The 17,880-nt window shown below is 39.0% G+C and overlaps 1 protein-coding gene across 3 annotated transcripts in view; it reads left to right on the top strand.

Annotated features, from left to right (window-relative positions):
• Positions 1 to 17,880, top strand: part of SMAD9 (SMAD family member 9) — a 58,803-nt gene that overhangs the window by 34,509 nt on the left and 6,414 nt on the right. For all 3 annotated transcript variants that reach the window (XM_058186181.1, XM_058186179.1, XM_058186180.1), the window contains exons 2-6: positions 5,655 to 6,230; positions 7,951 to 8,205; positions 10,035 to 10,145; positions 12,358 to 12,579; positions 14,544 to 14,800. In XM_058186181.1, the coding sequence (XP_058042164.1) occupies positions 5,819 to 6,230; positions 7,951 to 8,205; positions 10,035 to 10,145; positions 12,358 to 12,579; positions 14,544 to 14,800 (1,257 nt within the window). In that variant the 5' untranslated portion in view covers positions 5,655 to 5,818. The remainder of the gene's footprint in view (positions 1 to 5,654; positions 6,231 to 7,950; positions 8,206 to 10,034; positions 10,146 to 12,357; positions 12,580 to 14,543; positions 14,801 to 17,880) is intronic.

The raw sequence follows: 17,880 nt of genomic DNA, 5'->3' as shown, positions 1-17,880 counted from the left end.
TTACAAATGCAGATTTAGCCTCCATATCTAACAACTGCGTGTCTAATATAAATGATACATCAGACATATACATCTGTGCACAATCTCAGGGTACAGATAACTGACTGTGTGTTCTACGCATTACTGAATCAAATTTCTTTTTATCTGTGTAATAATATTCTGTATCATGGTGGTGTTTGAATTCCAAGGCATGATGAAGCAAAACTATTTATCCTTCATTAGCAATAGTTCGCTAATTTTTCATTCCTGTTTGCCAAAATTTAATTCCCACTGGTGCTGTTTTGTAGATGGTATACTTTGTTTGCTCATTGTAATTGCGCATTGCATCCTGAATGATAAGGAGCACTTTTATAATAGAGTTAAGACCTCGTTTTAATGCCAGTGGCTTCTCTTAATGATCTTCAGAATATTTGCAGCTCTAAAGCATTCTGCATTACATTTAATTGATATTTCACTCTTTACATTAAATAAGAAATGCAGGTTTGGTCATTTCAAAATATATATTTTTTTAATTTACATTTATATCCCGCCCTTCTCCGAAGACTCAGGGTGGCTTACAGTGTATAAGGCAATAGTCTCATTCTATTTGTATATTTACAAAGTCAACTTATTGCCCCCCCAACAATCTGGGTCCTCATTTTATCTACCTTATAAAGGATGGAAGGCTGAGTCAACCTCGGGCCGGGCTTGAACCTGCAGTAATTGCAGGCTGCTGTGTTCTAATAGAATAGCAAATTCACAGGGATATAAGATAGACTACCAAATTGCATTATGTTACTTAAAAAATTAATACTACCCAAATCTTATTTTTTTCTGGCCATGCTATCACACGTTTTCATTTTTATTTATTATTTATTACCATGGGATGCTAACTTCCTTCCAAAGAAGCAATTTTATTTATACAAGCTTTTAAGGTATCTCTTTCTAACCTTATTAGTTCCTGGATGTGTTGGAACTGAAAGTCTTCAGTATTTCCAGATAGTACCAGTTGCCAAGCTCTAGGTCCATGATGGCGAATTATGGCACGTGTAGCCATATCAGTGGGCATGCCAGCTCAGCTCCAGCGGGCATGCACACACCAGCCAGTTGATTTTCGGGCCTTCTGGGCCCATCAGAAGTAGGGAAACAGGCTGTTTCCTGCCTCCAGAGGGCCTGCAGGGGGTGGGGAAGGCCCGTTTTTCTTTCTCACCTGGCTCCAGATCCTCTCTATGCATCTAGGGATGGCTAGACTCCTAGAGAGGCTCTGGAGGCTGGGGACAGCAAAAAATGTCACTTCTTGTCCAACCGGAAGTTGAGAAACGGGCCATTTCAGGCCTATGGAGGGCCTCCGAGGGGATGGGGAAGGATGTTTTCGCCCTCCCCAGATGCATAGAGAGGACCTGGAGCCAGGTGAGAAAGAAAAACGGGCCTATGTGCCAGGAGCGGGGGGGGAGGGTGGTTGCGCGCGTATGTGCAGGGCGGGCACATAGAATTATGGTTGTGGGCACGCACATGCGTGAACCTTACCCCCACCTACTCCATCCTGGCACGCGATGACAAAAAAGTTAGCCATCAGTGCTCTAGGTTGTAGAGAACTCTGCTGTAAAGCTGAAAAAGAAAGGAACTCTATTTATCCCCTTCAGTATATTTCAGAACCAAATATAGATTTGTATCTGGGAATGTCAGATCAAAATCGGCAATGCATAGAGCTGACTTTTTCACTGTTAACGTTTAGTATAAGAGAATCTTCTCCAGGAAATTGATTTTGACATTTCTGAGGTTTTTAATTGTGATTATGGTTTAGATTAGAAAGGGGAAACATAAAATCCACCAAGCCACTACTAAAGGAGATGATGATGATACAATCAAAACAATGCATAATGTACAGAACAATAATAAAAAGGGGTTATTTAAGGCTTGTATAATAAAAGAAATGAAAGGATAGCTCCTAATATGATTGGACTTGCAATCTAAAAACAGCTGAAGACTCATATTCATCTATTTTAAATATTATTGAAGTTTTTAAAATATTTCTTTTCTTTTTAAAATTAAGAAATGCAATTATCTTGAATTCCAACACTATATACTATATTTCTGATACACCTAGTTGTTTGCATTAATGCCTATATATTACATTTGTCTTCTGTATCTCCTGTTGCAACAATACAGGCAGTCCTCAATTTATGACCATAATTGAGTCCAACATTTCTGTTGCTAAGTAAGACATTTGTTAACTGAGTTTTGCCCCATTTTATGACTTTTCTTGCCCCAGTTGTTAACTGCAGTTGTTAAGTTAGTAATATAGTTGTTAAGTGAACCTGGCTTTCCCACTGATTTTGCTTGTCAGAAAATTGCAAAAAGTGATCACATGACCCCAGGTCAATACAGCTGTCATAAATATGAGTCAGTTGCCAAGCATCTGAATTGCAACATAATCTGAATTATGCTGCAATAGTTATAAGTGTGAAAAACAAGTCACTTTTTTCAGTACTGTTGTAACTTTGAACGGTCACTAAATGAATTGTTGTAAACCAAAGACTACCTATATTACAAATTTTACAGATGTCATACCTGGATCTGGAGAGAGTTTTTTTTAATCTAGACTTTAAAAAATGTAGAAAATGGAAAGTGGAAAAATGAAGCTGCAGGACAGTACTCTCAAACAGAAACATACGGTTATTACCTAAGGAGTTACTTTGTTTTATCAGGAAGCTTGGAGTAAAATGTTAAGTCATTGTGTTGCTTCCTTTAAAAAAGAAATATAAGAAATAACCTCTGTCTTTTTTTTTCCATGGATGTATTTTATCAATACATGGCACATTCTGCAATCAATTTTCCCTTTGTTGTTTCTGCTAATTGTCTTTTATCCAAGAACTCATTTGTGCCGTTATTGTTATACATTACAGATTCTATATATCAGTAGATTATGTCTGTTTCCTCTTCAAATCTTCCTGTTGAACATATTTCCAAAGCTGGAAATATATACATTTTGTATTTTTCCCTCATCCCCTTTAATTTGGGATGAGGGACGGGAAGGTAGGGATGTGCAAATTAATTCATGCATGATCTGTTCTCTGCATAGAACTACTGGCTCTGGATGGTTCATGCGCAATTACAAACAAGGCATGTGAACAACAAGGCTGCTTTGGGCCAGAAGCACATCAATTGTTCTAGGCAGAAAAGGTTTTTTTAGAGAGGAAGAGCAGGAAAAATTAAATCCTGAGGGATTTCTTTAGTGATGACAACTGAGGGGAGCAAGGCAAGGCAAAGCATTAAGACGATTTAGAGATCTGCAGGTCCATTGGACATACTGTTCTGGGAGCTGCCAGGAGCATCCAGAAATAAGTATACATCAGGGGTGAAATCCAGCAGGTTCTGACACGTTCTGGAGAACCAGTAGGAAGAATTTTGAGCAGTTCGGAGAACCGGCAGTGGAAATTTTGAGTATTTGGAGAACCGGCAAATACCACCTCTGGCTGGCCCCAGAGTGGGGCGGGAATGGAGATTTTGCAATATTCTTCCCCCAGGAGCGGGGAGGGAATGGGGATTTCAAAGTATCCTTCCCCTGGAGTGGGGTGGGAATGGAGATTTTGCAGTATCCTTCCCCTGCTACGCCCACCAAGCCACACCACATCCACCAAGCCACGCCCACAGAACCGGTAGTAAAAAAATTTGGATTTCACCACTGGTATACATGCTATGTAAAGAAAGCAGTAGCAACTTTGGGTATCTTTTTCTGGGGAAAGGAAGAAAGAATAATTTGCACCAGCCTTGCAGGACCTACCCCATAATATCACTCTGGGATTCATGTGGGCTTTTATTTTGGTGAACTGTGGATGATCTCAGTTATTTCTTTCTTCCTGCTTTTTTCTTTGTGTTTTGATTTTTTTCTTTTTGGAAATGTCATCATTCGACTTAATGTAGACATCCACTCCAGTGGATTCTAATAGCCTATCCAAGAAGCGAAAAATGATGCCTGCTGCAAAAATTTGAAAATAGAATTTACAGAAAGTTCTGCTAAGTTTTCTTTATTTAGTATTTCCCAGGTAAGAAATACCTCAAGAAAAATGAATTGTTCAACTTTATTGATAAATATTTCCTAACTTTTTTTAAAAAAAAACATTTTGTAATAAGATGCACATTTATAATTTATTGTAATTTATCTAATGGACACATATGCAATCTTATATAGCAACTATGATAATACTCTTGGTTTTCGACAATATTATTTATTTATTTATTTATTGTTTATATTTATATACCGCCCTATCTCCCAAAGGACTCAGGGCGGTTTACAGGCATTTAAAAGCAAATAAATACAATCTAAAAACAATTAAAAAACTTATTCAAAGCCTAATAATTAAAAATATAAAAAATAAAACCCAAGTTAAAACCCGTAAATTAAAATCTAGCTCAGTCCTGCGCAATTAAATAAGTATGTTTTAAGCTCGCGGCGGAAGGTCCGAAGGTCCGGAAGCTGACAAAGTCCTGGGGGCAGTTCATTCCAGAGGGTGGGAGCCCCCACAGAGAAGGCCCTTCCCCTGGGCGTCGCCAGACGACATTGCCTCGCTGACGGCACCCTGAGGAGTCCCTCTCTATGAGAGCGCACGGGTCGGTGAGAGGTATTCGGTAGAAGTAGGCGGTCCTGTAGATAACCCGGCCCTATGCCATGGAGCGCTTTAAAGGTGGTCACCAAAACCTTGAAGCGCACCCGGAAGGCCACAGGTAGCCAGTGCAGTCTGCACAGGATGGGTGTTATGCGGGAGCCACGAGGGGCACCCTCTATCACCCGCGCAGCCGCATTCTGGACTAACTGCAGCCTCCGGATGCCCTTCAAGGGGAGCCCCATGTAGAGAGCATTGCAGTAATCCAGGCGAGACGTCACGAGTGCGTGAGTGACTGTGCACAGGGCATCCCGGTCCAGAAAGGGGCGCAACTGGCGCACCAGGCGAACCTGGTAGAACGCTCTCCTGGAGACGGCCGTCAGATGATCTTCCAAAGACAGCCGTTCGTCCAGGAGGACGCCTAAGTTGCGCACCCCCTCCATCGGGGCCAATGACTCGCCACCGATGGTCAGCCGCGGATTTAGCTGACTGTACCGGGATGCCGGCATCCACAGCCACTCTGTCTTGGAGGGATTGAGTTTGAGCCTGTTTCTCCCCATCCAGACCCGTATGGCCTCCAGACACCGGGACAGCACTTCGATAGCTTCGTTGGGGTGGTCCGGCGTGGAAAGGTACAGCTGGGTGTCATCCGCATACAGCTGGTACCTCACGCCGAAACCACTGATGATCTCACCCAGCGGCTTCATGTAGATGTTAAACAGAAGGGGCGAGAGGATCGACCCCTGCGGCACCCCACAAGTGAGGCGCCTCGGGGCCGACCTCTGCCCCCGTCAACACCGACTGCGACCGGTCGGAGAGATAGGAGGAGAACCACCGATAAACGGTGCCTCCCACTCCCAATCCCTCCAGCCGGCGCAGCAGGATACCATGGTCAATGGTATCGAAAGCCGCTGAGAGGTCTAATAGGACCAGGGCAGAGGAACAGCCCCTATCCCTGGCCCTCCAGAGATCATCCACCAACGCGACCAATATGTGATATTGCTTAGAAACTGAAGTGAAAATGCAAAAAAAGGCAAACAGAAATATGACAATATTTCCCTTCTGTTGTAGAATTGTTCTCTACTTGAAGATACTGGGATTAAATATATCCAGCAAACCCCAGAGTATGTGGAGAAAAGGCTGATTTTGAAGGAGTATCTCTTCAAGTAGTGAGATTCTTCATTAAAGAAAAAGAAGTTGAATAATTGAAATTATACCAGTATTCTCGGATTCTTATGCACTCCAGCACCCCTATAAGTTCTCTGTTCTCCTTCACCAGCCCAGCTGTAAAGAGGCTATTGGGCTGGAAGCAAGGAGATGAAGAGGAAAAGTGGGCAGAAAAAGCTGTTGACTCCTTGGTAAAGAAGCTGAAGAAAAAAAAAGGTGCCATGGAGGAACTGGAGAGGGCACTTAGCTGTCCTGGGCAGCCCAGTAAGTGTGTGACAATCCCACGCTCTTTGGATGGAAGGCTGCAAGTATCTCATCGCAAAGGTTTGCCACATGTTATTTACTGCAGAGTGTGGCGCTGGCCTGATCTACAGTCTCATCATGAGTTAAAACCTCTGGAATGCTGTGAATTCCCATTTGGCTCGAAGCAGAAAGACGTCTGCATTAATCCTTACCATTATCGAAGAGTGGAAACCCCAGGTAAGTCTAAATGTTTAATGAAGGATAGCACTGTATTGATCGCATATTTCATAATTACACTATCTGCAAAAAAAGGGAAGCTGTATGCAAGCTGTGATTGGAAAAAGTAGATCAAAGAAGGTCAAAGAGATGCAAACATTTAGCTAGGATAACATTGGAAGAACAAGATCCTGAAAACTTAAGGAGAATTCTGATGCTACATTTATTAATCTATTGGATGGAATGGCTGAAAATAGTGTAGCAATAATAGTAATAAGTGCATATATTAATAATAAAATTAGTGGCTCTTAGATTTTTTTTTTTTTTTTGTTTACATTTATATCCCGCCCTTCTCCGAAGACTCAGGGCGGCTTACAGTGTATAAGGCAATAGTCTCATTCTATTTGTATATTTTTACAAAGTCAACTTATTGCCCCCCCAACAATCTGGGTCCTCATTTTACCTACCTTATAAAGGATGGAAGGCTGAGTCAACCTTGGGCCGGGCTCGAACCTGCAGTAATTGCAGGCTATTGTGTTCTTAATAACAGGCTTTACCAGTGTGAGCTAAACCGGCCCTGGATTATTTACATTTAATCAGGTAGTTTTAAAAAGTATTTTAAAATTGCAGATGATTTTTAATGATACAAACATAAGAATTTGTTCAACAAATGCAGTTTAGCCTAGTAAATTCTACCATCATATTAAATCTGATTGTTTACTAATGTAAATTGGTCTGGTGTTGATAACTTCTGTACCAGTTATAAAACAAAACAAAACTTTGTGCTTTTTAAAAGCTATTATAATACCACTATCGACTATAGGTGAAATATTAAAACAGATGCTTTTCAATTGCTTTTTTAAAAAAATATTTTAATTATGGGTACCTGGCTTGTAACTTTCCATATGTCTTGTTCTTGTCCAAGGTGCTGAAGTTGTAAAGTTCTTTTAGCTTCTTACTTAGGACTACACTAAATTTTATTTATACAGGAAATGTATCATTGTTGCATTCATTTTCATTGGAAACCACTAAGAAAGATCTCTGTGTTAGATAAGAGTAGTAGCTGAGCACTGTTTGGTACTTAGATTTTGTGTGACTTCAAGTCATTCTTGGTTTCAGGTGATAAGTCCCTCGAGAGTCCTTTAAGTTTTTACCTTGTGCAGAACATCTTAAACATATAATATCACTTCTGGTCAAATGTGTTTCTTATAAAATACAGAGGGAAAGGAAGGAACCTATTGTATAGTTTTGCTGCAATCCTAGAGCAGGAGGGAGGGGAACATTTGACCCTCTGGATGGTGACAGATTGCTAGCTACCCCAAAATACCTTGAGTTTTGCTCCATAGTGGTGTGGCACCATGAAGTATCTTCATTATATTGGTAGGTTATCTTTTAATTAACTTAGCAATGAAATTTTGTACTTGCTGCAGTTTTTAGCCTTAAAGCTGTGCCACAAATCTCTAGACTTGAGGTTCCAAATAATTGCTATTTCTGTTTACATGCTTGTGATCAAGCAGCTCAGAAAGCAACCTAAAATAGATTATATTGTATAATGTTACAAATGTGCCAGATCTTGGTTTGTAACTTTAGCAAAGCTATAGTTTAGAGCTAAAGCACCATATTCTAGTCTCTGTAAATTACAATCTATTTAAAAATTCTACAGATGGGTAATGAGATACTTCTGCCTAAGACTTGGATGAATTTTTATTTTCAAAACATCTGTTTCGTTCTTTTGTTGTAGTGCTACCTCCAGTGTTGGTTCCAAGACATAGTGAATTCAACCCACATCTTAGCCTCCTTGCGAAATTCCGGAACACGTCTCTCCACAGTGAGCCACTGATGCCTCACAATGCAACTTACCCTGATTCTTTCCAGCAGCCTCCCTGTACCCCTTTCCCAGCATCCCCCAATATGTACCCTCAGTCACCAAGCAGTATGAGCTACCCAGACTCCCCAGGAAATTCTTCTGCACCAGGGAGCCCTTATGAGCTCATAGGTATGCAAAATACTATTCCTGAACACTAGTTGAGTGATGCTGAGTCTACAGTAACTTCTTTTTAGGAACCAGAGTTTTGAATCATTTTTTTTTCTTTTTACAACCCTGTTATCCCTTAATTCAGGGTAGAGTTTAGGTGACTGAATGGAGATGAGTGGTTACTGGTTTGATGCCTTTCCTGATGCCGACATGGAGTTAGCAGGAGATAATTTTCTCTTTGCACCCTGAGAGAGAAACAAAACAGCCAATACTAGGATTAAATTCTCAACCTGGCTGGAAGGCAAATGTCCTCACTACTAGGCCACCAGGCCACGCTAGTTTTGCAAAAAAAAAAAAAATCAGCTTTCAGTGGTACTTGGTTTTTACAAGTTCAAGCAATTTTGGTAATAACAGCTGTATTACTCTGAGAATTTGAGTTGAATTTGCTTATTTGTTTATCAGTTTTTATAATTCAGCCAGCTCTAAAGACTTATAGAGCAGCGATCACCAACTGGTGGTCCACGATAAATTTTTGGTGGTCCTCAGAAAAATTATTTGCGTTTTTTTATATTCCACTAAATCAGGGGTCCTCAAACTACGGCCCCTGGGGCACATATGTGCAATGAATGTTTGTGTTGCTGCAGAGAGTCTCCCCCTTTGGGGTCTTTTTGTGTGGGTCAGAGGGAGTCAGAAATTCTGACTTGGGATCTGCTTCTGTCTCCTGGTGTGGGGCTTTGGGTGAAGGCTGGAGGGAAGTGCCACTGGTGGCAAAGAACCGGAGGGCCTTGTTCTAGTGGGACTGCATCATGGCCTGGAACTGGCTGACCATCTCAGCCCACTGAGCTTCCAGGCACCAGTACCTGCCCTTGCCTCCCACAGGTCTTCCTTCTGCTTGGAAAGCCTATGCTTGTAGACCTCAGTGAGGTGCTTCTGTTGAACTGCCTTCTCGGCCAGATCCAATTTAAACTGAGCTGTTTGGCCAACTTTTTCTCATGTGGCTGCTTAGTTTCAACAACTGCTTCCTGTTGGGGGCCTAAGGAGCCCGGGCAGGGAGACGAGGAGTGGCTGGGAAGGGAGGGGCAAGTAGAGGCTGGCGAGGTGCCCCTTGATGTAAGTGACATTGAGTTGGTCATGCCCACTCAGTCATATGATCACCTAGCCACACCCACCCAGCCGGTCATTAGGCAGATCATATTAGTGGTCCGCGGGATTTAAAATTATGAATTTAGTAGTTCCTGAGGTCCAAAAGGTTGGTGACCCCTTCTGTAGAGGTTGCAACATATTAACATTATAAAAGCAACAACAGAAAAAAGATATAAAAACCGTCAATAATAAGAAATAATTCTAGTAAAAATTACTAAAGATACCCAATATAGAGTAGTATTTAAGGTCTTAAACTAGGAGCAAGGAAGCCTAGTTATTTTAGCCACAGAAACTCCCTGATTGACTTTGAGTCACTTACTCAGCCCAATTTATTTTACAGGATTTTGTGTTTGTGTGTATGTATGCATGTGTGTGTGTGTTAGGAAAAAATATTATGTATGCAATTCTGAGCACTTGTTACAAAATGTTGTGATAAATTCAATTTACCGTAATTATCACAAGAAGGTTTATTCAGATAGTCAAGAAAAACACTAATATGGAGGTCCAGTATTCTTGGAAGTTGTAACAGAGAATCTGGACTCTTTGTAGTTTATGTGTGGATAAAATGAAATTATTTGTAAGCATCTGATCTAATGCAATACAGTGTGTATGGTAAATATTTATGCTTCAGTCTTTGAAGCCTCATCTTTGTATTTATATAGGCAGGTCATGAAATACCAAGCCCAGCATTGTTTTCTTTTTCCTAGCTGATACACCTCCTCCACCTTATAACATGAGAGAAACATCACGAAGCCACAATGGATGTCCTGTACATGCAGTTATAGAGAGTCCATTAGTGCTGTCACTGCCCAATGGAGGTAAATCTACTGATGGAGAGCCTGAAAGTATGTAAAGACTTGTATTTTTTCCTGTAGCTGGAAGGACTTGGCCCAGACCTGATTGGTAGCCCAGAAACTATTCAATCTTCATCCAAAGTGATCCTTAACCAAATACTTCTTGGCAGACTCAAACCGGAATAATCTTCTATTGATTTGATTTGAATATTGGTGGTATTGTTGACAATTTGAATGATTTTCCTCTGAGTTAGGGGGCCAAAACAGTTGTCATGGCAAAGAACAGTTTAAGAAAGAAAAGACTAGTGATGCATGAGTTTATTTTAGTTTGTTTATGCAACTTTTATCCCCCCTTCAATCCATTTTACTCCTAAGAGGTTGGAACAGGTTTACTATTCAGTTCCTTACATAGTTAAAGCATTTTTTGTAATTGTTTAAAAACATTGTCCCCCCCAGTTTGTATCTACTTGCATGCATTCTCCTAATATGCAGATTTTATATATACTTTTCCTAACAAAAAAAGCCTTTCACAAACATTTCCCCATCTATTTTTCTTTTACATATATTAATTGAGCTATATCACAATTCATAATGCTGCAAGTATTGTGTAGTATGTTTTGGCTTGTGTATAGATTTTGAAAATGCACATAAGTTTATTAAAACTTAAATTTTATTACTTTTGTCCAGTATACCCTAGTAGACGGTACAAGGTAACATTTTTAAACAGTTTCCATGTGGTGCAGAATAATTAGGATACATACTTAAAATGGAAAGAGCAAATAAGTTCTAGATCAGTGTTTCTCCACCTTTCTCAATCTCAACCTGCATGGCTGGCTTGCTGGAGAATTCTGGGAATTGAATTCTACTCATCCTCAATTTGCCAAGGTTGAGAAGGACAGTATTAAAGGTCTTCTGAAAAAGGTATAAAAAACTCTGTTGAATCAAGTCAAGAATCATCATTGGTTCTGCAGCCAGTATGCAGCTATGTTCTCCATGGATTTGTTTAGTCACTTTTTAAAACTTACCTATTTTTCCTGCCCTTGAACGTTACCCAGATTTGTGTGTGCCAGAGTGCTGTTCCATTCGATAACAACACATTCCATAGTTTAATTATGCCTTATACAAAGAAACTAATCTGCCATTCATTCCTGAATATCCCAGCATTTTATTTCAAGATATGAGCCAAATTTTCTAAAATTGTGAATGGATGAAAAACTATCCACATTTTGCATACCATCTATGATCATATATAATTTAATAACATTTTGCCCTTGCTTGCCTTATTTTTGAACTTAAAACTTGAGGTTTTGAACTTATTATCTTTCCTTGAAGAATAAACATGCAAGGCCACAATAGTTTTATTCTTTCCTTTACCTTTACTAGTCCAGTAATGTCTTTTTAGATGATACAGAGTTTAGTCCAGTGTTGGTGAATCTTATGCCAAAAATTAATAAATGCCTAATTTGACTGCTGGCATGTGTCTCACACACATACACGTCAAAGAAAAGAGGAACAATTCTGTACATATTCATTTAAAATTAAGTGCAATTCTCTCGCACACAAGTGCAAATGCTGATGTTACTCGATCACTGATAGTGCTCATTTTGGAGACTGTAATCACAGTTGTCTTCTGCACTTGTTTCTTGAAAATGAGCAAACAACTGTGCAATGGTTGGAAGACAACTGAACCGTGCAACTGCTATATTCCTATCATATTTTGCAAGTTGCTGTCCTTTAATGTCACTTCGAATTACAAATATGAAGAGAACATAATGTGGTGATATGGCTGGTAAGATTACACTTTAAGGTTTGAGTGGTGCAGCTTGTATCTATGTTTGTTCAGTTTCTTTGGCAACTCAGGCCGGGAGAATAACTCTTGTTAGGTGTTGGCGAATGCTGGTGTGTCACCCAAAACATCACGGTGTGTCACTGGTTCACCATTACTGGTTTAGTGACACTTTTTAAATACGAGTAGCATTATATTAAAATGTATTTTAATCCTTTTTCTAATGTTTACTATGATGAAATTCACTTACTTTCTTCCCTTTTTTTGGAAATACCACAGTGAGTTAACATTTTAATTGTGCTGTTTGTCTTTATATCTCCTTCCTGTTCTGTCACTACCTGCTGTATCAAGAGTATATTTGAAGTTTGGATATATAACTATTTCATGATATTGTTATGCTTCTTTCTACATTTCTGTTGCATCTTCTTCATCTGTAAAATCTTCTTCCAGACTTCCGCCCTGTTTGCTATGAGGAACCACAGCACTGGTGTTCAGTTGCATACTATGAACTTAATAACAGAGTCGGAGAGACTTTTCAGGCCTCTTCTCGAAGTATACTAATAGATGGCTTTACAGATCCTTCAAACAATAAGAACAGATTCTGCCTTGGATTGCTATCTAACGTTAACAGGAACTCTACTATAGAAAACACCAGAAGGCACATAGGAAAAGGTAAGAGCACATTCCTTCTGCAGTAGTAAGAAACACTGCTTGGAAGCATCTGGGTTCAGAAAATTGTTGAGTTGAAAACTATGTTTCTAAAATGTATATACTGGTAGTCCTCAATTTACAACCAGAATGGAGCCCAAACTTCCTGTTGTTAAGTGAGACAGTTGTTAAGTGAGTTTTCCCCATTTTATGATCTTTCTTGCCACAATTGTTAAGTGAATCACTGGAGTTGTTAAGTTAGTAACACGGTTGCTAAGTGTATCTGACTTCCCTATTGATTTTGCCGGTCAGAAGGTCAGAAAAGGTGATCATATAACCCAGGGACACTGCAACCATCATAAATATGAGCCAGTTGCCAAGTGCCAAGAATTGTGATCACGTGACCATGAGGATGCTACAACAGTTCTAAGTGTGAAAGTGGTCATAAGTCATTTTTTTTCAATGCCATTGTAACTTTGAACGATCACTATATGAAAGGTTGTAAGTCAAGGACTACCTGCATTATTACTTATATTTTAATTTACTACATAATTTACCATACTAATGAATGAAATGACTACATATTTATGACAATAATAAAAAATGAAGTATAAATACATAGTAGATATAGTTAAGTGTTTGAGGTAAGTTTGAAAATATTTACAGAAAAATTAATTAATGCTTTCTTGTCTAGATTCTGCAGAAATTAGGAAAACATATAGGGGGCTCAGGAAAAAAAACCTAATTATTTAGAACATGTCACAATGATAAAATACTCTTGTTGCATTTAAACATAGGCACAGGTTAATCTATGTGCAATGTACAGGTGTATATAACCTGTAATTTGATGATTCCCTTTGCTTTGACTCCTGGTGTCCACAAGGACATATCTATATATAGTAAAATTCATAGTAATAACAGAGTTGTCTTAAACTTGTCTCTTATAGGACTGTTATTATTTCCCAATTTGTCTGCAGCCTGGAAATTTGCTGGTGGCCTCCTACCAAATACAAGCTAGGTCTGATCCTGCCTGTGTGGGGCATTAGCCAAGAATGACTAGGTGCTGCCAGCTGTTGTAGAAACAAATATAAGAAGTTTAAGTTACAGACGGGGTCATTAGCAAAATTCCAGGCTGGACCCTTAAACTTTACTAACAACATAGAAAGCTCTTTCAAAAATTGTTACCTTATTATGTTTAATACAATTAAACCAGAAAATTAGGATATAGGTATATAATTATCACATTAGCTATACTTAACAATTAATATAATTTAATTCAATTTAATCAGTTACTCATCCTGATACCACTCTTTTCTCCACTGCCCACTTTGTAGTATAGCATCTAATAACAGCCAATTAATGCCTAAGTTTGAACTCCATTACAAAAAAAAATGTAGCTCTTTAGGAAGGTCACTCTGAATGGCTTACAACTTGATAAGAGGCTTTTTTGTGGACTGAAAAAAAATATATCAGTGAAACGTTTACTGTCATTTTGGTTTTTTACGTAGGACATCACAATGCTAGCAAAGTAAGAAAAGATTTGTGTTCATGGAAGAGAGGATGAGGTGTATGAGCAGGAACAAAATTATTCTAGTCACACTTAGGGAAGGGGACAGAGAATGAAAGTGGTTTGGTCAGCAAGAGTTTTAACTAACCAGAATTTTTATTAAGCCTCATTTTTGCATTAGGTTTCATAGATAGAAATGGGTTCCATGTAAAAAACACACCAAGTAGGAGTGCTTTGCCAGCCATAGAAGAAATTGCTAAAAAGGCCATCACACAGCTAAAACAGCTTTTTTAGGATTCCATTTTAAAATTGGTCATCCTGCCAGTTTATGTATATACAGTATGTTCTATCCATCACATAAGAATGCCATACTGTTAGCATATCATAAAAAATAAAACATGGACTTTAAAAAAAGTTACAAGTCTGGCTTTAATCTATGGTGAAAGTTAGATTAGATTTGGCTACCTCTTTTCTCTTAAAGGTGTTCATCTGTATTATGTTGGAGGAGAAGTATATGCAGAGTGTGTGAGCGACAGCAGCATTTTTGTACAGAGCCGCAACTGTAACTATCAGCATGGTTTCCACCCAGCCACTGTCTGCAAAATCCCCAGTGGATGCAGCTTGAAGATTTTCAACAACCAACTCTTCGCTCAGTTGCTTGCCCAGTCAGTTAACCATGGCTTCGAGGTGGTGTATGAGCTAACCAAGATGTGCACCATCCGGATGAGCTTTGTTAAAGTAAGAACTTCCTTTGGTTTTAATTATGAAATTAAAAAGGTTTAATATGCCTCTTTGTTACAAGGACATTTTAAAAGACACAAAGCCTGGAATGAATTAATGGATGGGAGATGCTAAATTTTGTGTTTTCATAATACTTCATCATACACGAGTAAGAAGTGAAAAATTATCAGAACTATTTGTAATTCGTGACACTGCTTTATCACAAGGTGTAGTCTCTTCAATTAGGATTCATTTCTCACAAGAGGGAATGAAAAAGCATCACTACTTTACTCATGCAAAAGATAATTGGAAATCTACTTGCATTGGGCTACTGCTCTGACCCGTGTTTGGGTTTCATTGACAATTATCACCAGATCCTTTGATTCAGAATCAGGAAAACCTGATTTTTGCCTTTCCCAAACCGCATTCTAGCTCCCTCATTTATGACCATGCTTCTTTAATGACATAACCAGGGTTTGAGTATATAGGGCCATGATGGCGAACCTATGGCACACTTGCTGGAAGTGGCACGCAGAGCCATCTCTCTGGGCACACCAGCCATTGCCCGTAGCTCAGCTGGTGCCAGCTAGCTGGTCTTCACATTTGTGGGAGCACCGGAAACCGGAAGAACAGCTCCCTGGCGTTCATGGGCGTGCCGGCAGCTGCTCTTCAGGTTTCCAGTGCTCCTGCGCTGGCGTGCCACGGACCTCCTCTTCGGGTTTCCAGTGGTCTCCTGCACATGTGCGCGCGCTCCCCTTTCAGCACTTGGTGCCGAAAAGGTTCACCAACACTGATATAGGATCTTCTAACACAGGGTTCTCCAACCTTGGTCCCTTTAAGACTTGTGGACTTCAATTCCCAAAGTTCCTCAGACAGCTTTGCTGGCTGAGGGACTCTGGGAGTTGAAGTCCACAAGTCTCAAAGGGACCATGGTTGGAGACCCCTGTTCTAACAGACTCAATGAAATATTACAAAATTCTTGGGTTTCTTTACTAAATTTGACACTCTTGGTACAAAGATAAGGACAATTTTCTTTTTGGTTTACATAAATTATTCATTATTTCTTCCAGATTGTGTGCAAAATTAGAAAATCCCCAAAACTAAAATCCATATATGTGATCCTCAGAATCTTTGGGTTATGGGATTATCAGAACTGGAGCTGTGCTAAAATAATTTATAAAGGCTGCTATACATTTTTTCTTGGAAGCGAAGCCTGTTAAATAGTTTTTCCCCCCAAATAATCAAGGTTAAAATACTCCTGATGATTTTGTTCTTAGAAATGAAAAGCAAATCCATCCTTTGGTGTTATTTCAGCTGATAGGGTTTTTGTGTATGTATTTATTCAATTTCAGTATTTAATTCAAGATGAGAAGTGCTTCATTCTTTCAAAAACGTACTTTAACAGAGACAATGTTAATCACACATATTTTACATTTTCTTTATATTTGCTCTGACCCTTGCACTTACCAAAAGTATTAGATGTTATCACCCAGTCAAAGTTGTGCATTTTTGTGGTATCTGAAGGTTGGTGGTTGTTTTGTTTTGTTTTTTAGGATTGGCCTGCAAAATGCAATTAGGATATCCTTTAGCAGAGGCAAATTGATTTCTGCCTACTTAGTCTGAACTCTGCAAATTCTGGAAACACCATACATTTGCATCTTATGAATAAAACATTTTATACTTTGTAACCTGAAGCTGCTTTTTTGTTAGTAAACAGAAAGGGAAGGCAAGAGACCTCCCTAAGAATACATGCAATTAAACTTTGATTACATTTCTTCCAAAAGCTGGATTTGTACATAATAGGTATGTTAATGCTAATTTATTTGCATTTGCCTACTTAGTTTCAGCAGCATAATTTTCTGATAGAGAAAGAGCTATATTTCTTCTAACTAAGTTTATATCTGTACTGGAAGAGAAAGAGTTAATACAAAATTCTTTCCTTTGACTAAAGCAAATGCAAGCCATGATTTCAGCCTCTTGAGACAGTCGTGTTTCTAAGACAGGGTTCAAAATCAGCAAGGTGGCAGATGAAGGATGATTTTGATACACTGCTGGTCTGAGAGATCTACAACTCTTTGATTTTACAAGGAGAAAATTGAGCTCAATCAGCTCACCCAAATTGAACTCTTAACTAGTCCTGACAAAGACTGCTTCTGTGTTTTTTATTCTACCCTTTTCTTTCCATTTGATGGGAAGAGGGACTGGGGAAGAGTGCTTTCAAAATGTTCTTTAAAAGAGAAGCAACACTGAGTGAAATAGGTGGGCTTTGGGAATTCTGGCACATTTTTAAATATTAGGTGGCAGGAGAATGTGGGTAAGCTTTCTGCTTCATATTGCAATCTTTTCTCCACGGCTGTGCCCCCGACCAACTTCATATTTCATCTAAATCCAAAAGGGAAACATAATAAGAACCTTATTTCCCCAATCATTTTAGGTAAGGAAAAGTACAAAGTAATGAACATTTGGTTACATGTAGAACAGTCATATTCTTCACATTAACAATAAATTAAGCTCAGGTGTTACCAAAATTCTAAAGAATCATAAGATTTTTTTTAAAAACTCCCAGATCATTTTCGTAGGGGTAGAAAACTTTTGGGAAACCACAAAAACAATTAGTTTTACTCAACAGCACGTGTAGGCATGCAGTCCCTCACATTTGCATATTTCTGGAGCCCCCCCCTTTTTTTACATTGTCATGTTGAAGCATAACAGCAAAGGAAACTATCAGTTGCTGTTACTATAATTTCTATAAAATAGCCTCATGTTTGTAACTCAGAAAATCCATACATACTAGTTTTTTACTAAAAGTTTGCACATGCATCATATTTGTGGAAAACATGCTTTTTATTATTATTCTCCTGTGATGGTACTACTGAAGACAAATGGGAAAACTTCTGCTGGGTATAGTAATTGGTTGGGGTTTATCTTACGCCTTTTATATAGTAAACATTTAAATTGCGTAAAAGGGATGCCAGCCCTGGAAGATTTATTAAGAAAAAGATAGTCACATTTTTATATTAACTGTCTCATATCAGATTTGTAGTTTTCCTAACACTCTGAAGGCCAAATCTAATGATACTACAGTGCACTTACTTGGA

Source organism: Ahaetulla prasina, chromosome 5, assembly GCF_028640845.1.
Source record: "Ahaetulla prasina isolate Xishuangbanna chromosome 5, ASM2864084v1, whole genome shotgun sequence".
NCBI lineage: Eukaryota > Metazoa > Chordata > Lepidosauria > Squamata > Colubridae > Ahaetulla > Ahaetulla prasina.
Note: the sequence above shows the minus strand (reverse complement) of the source record. Positions and strands in the feature narration are given on the sequence as shown.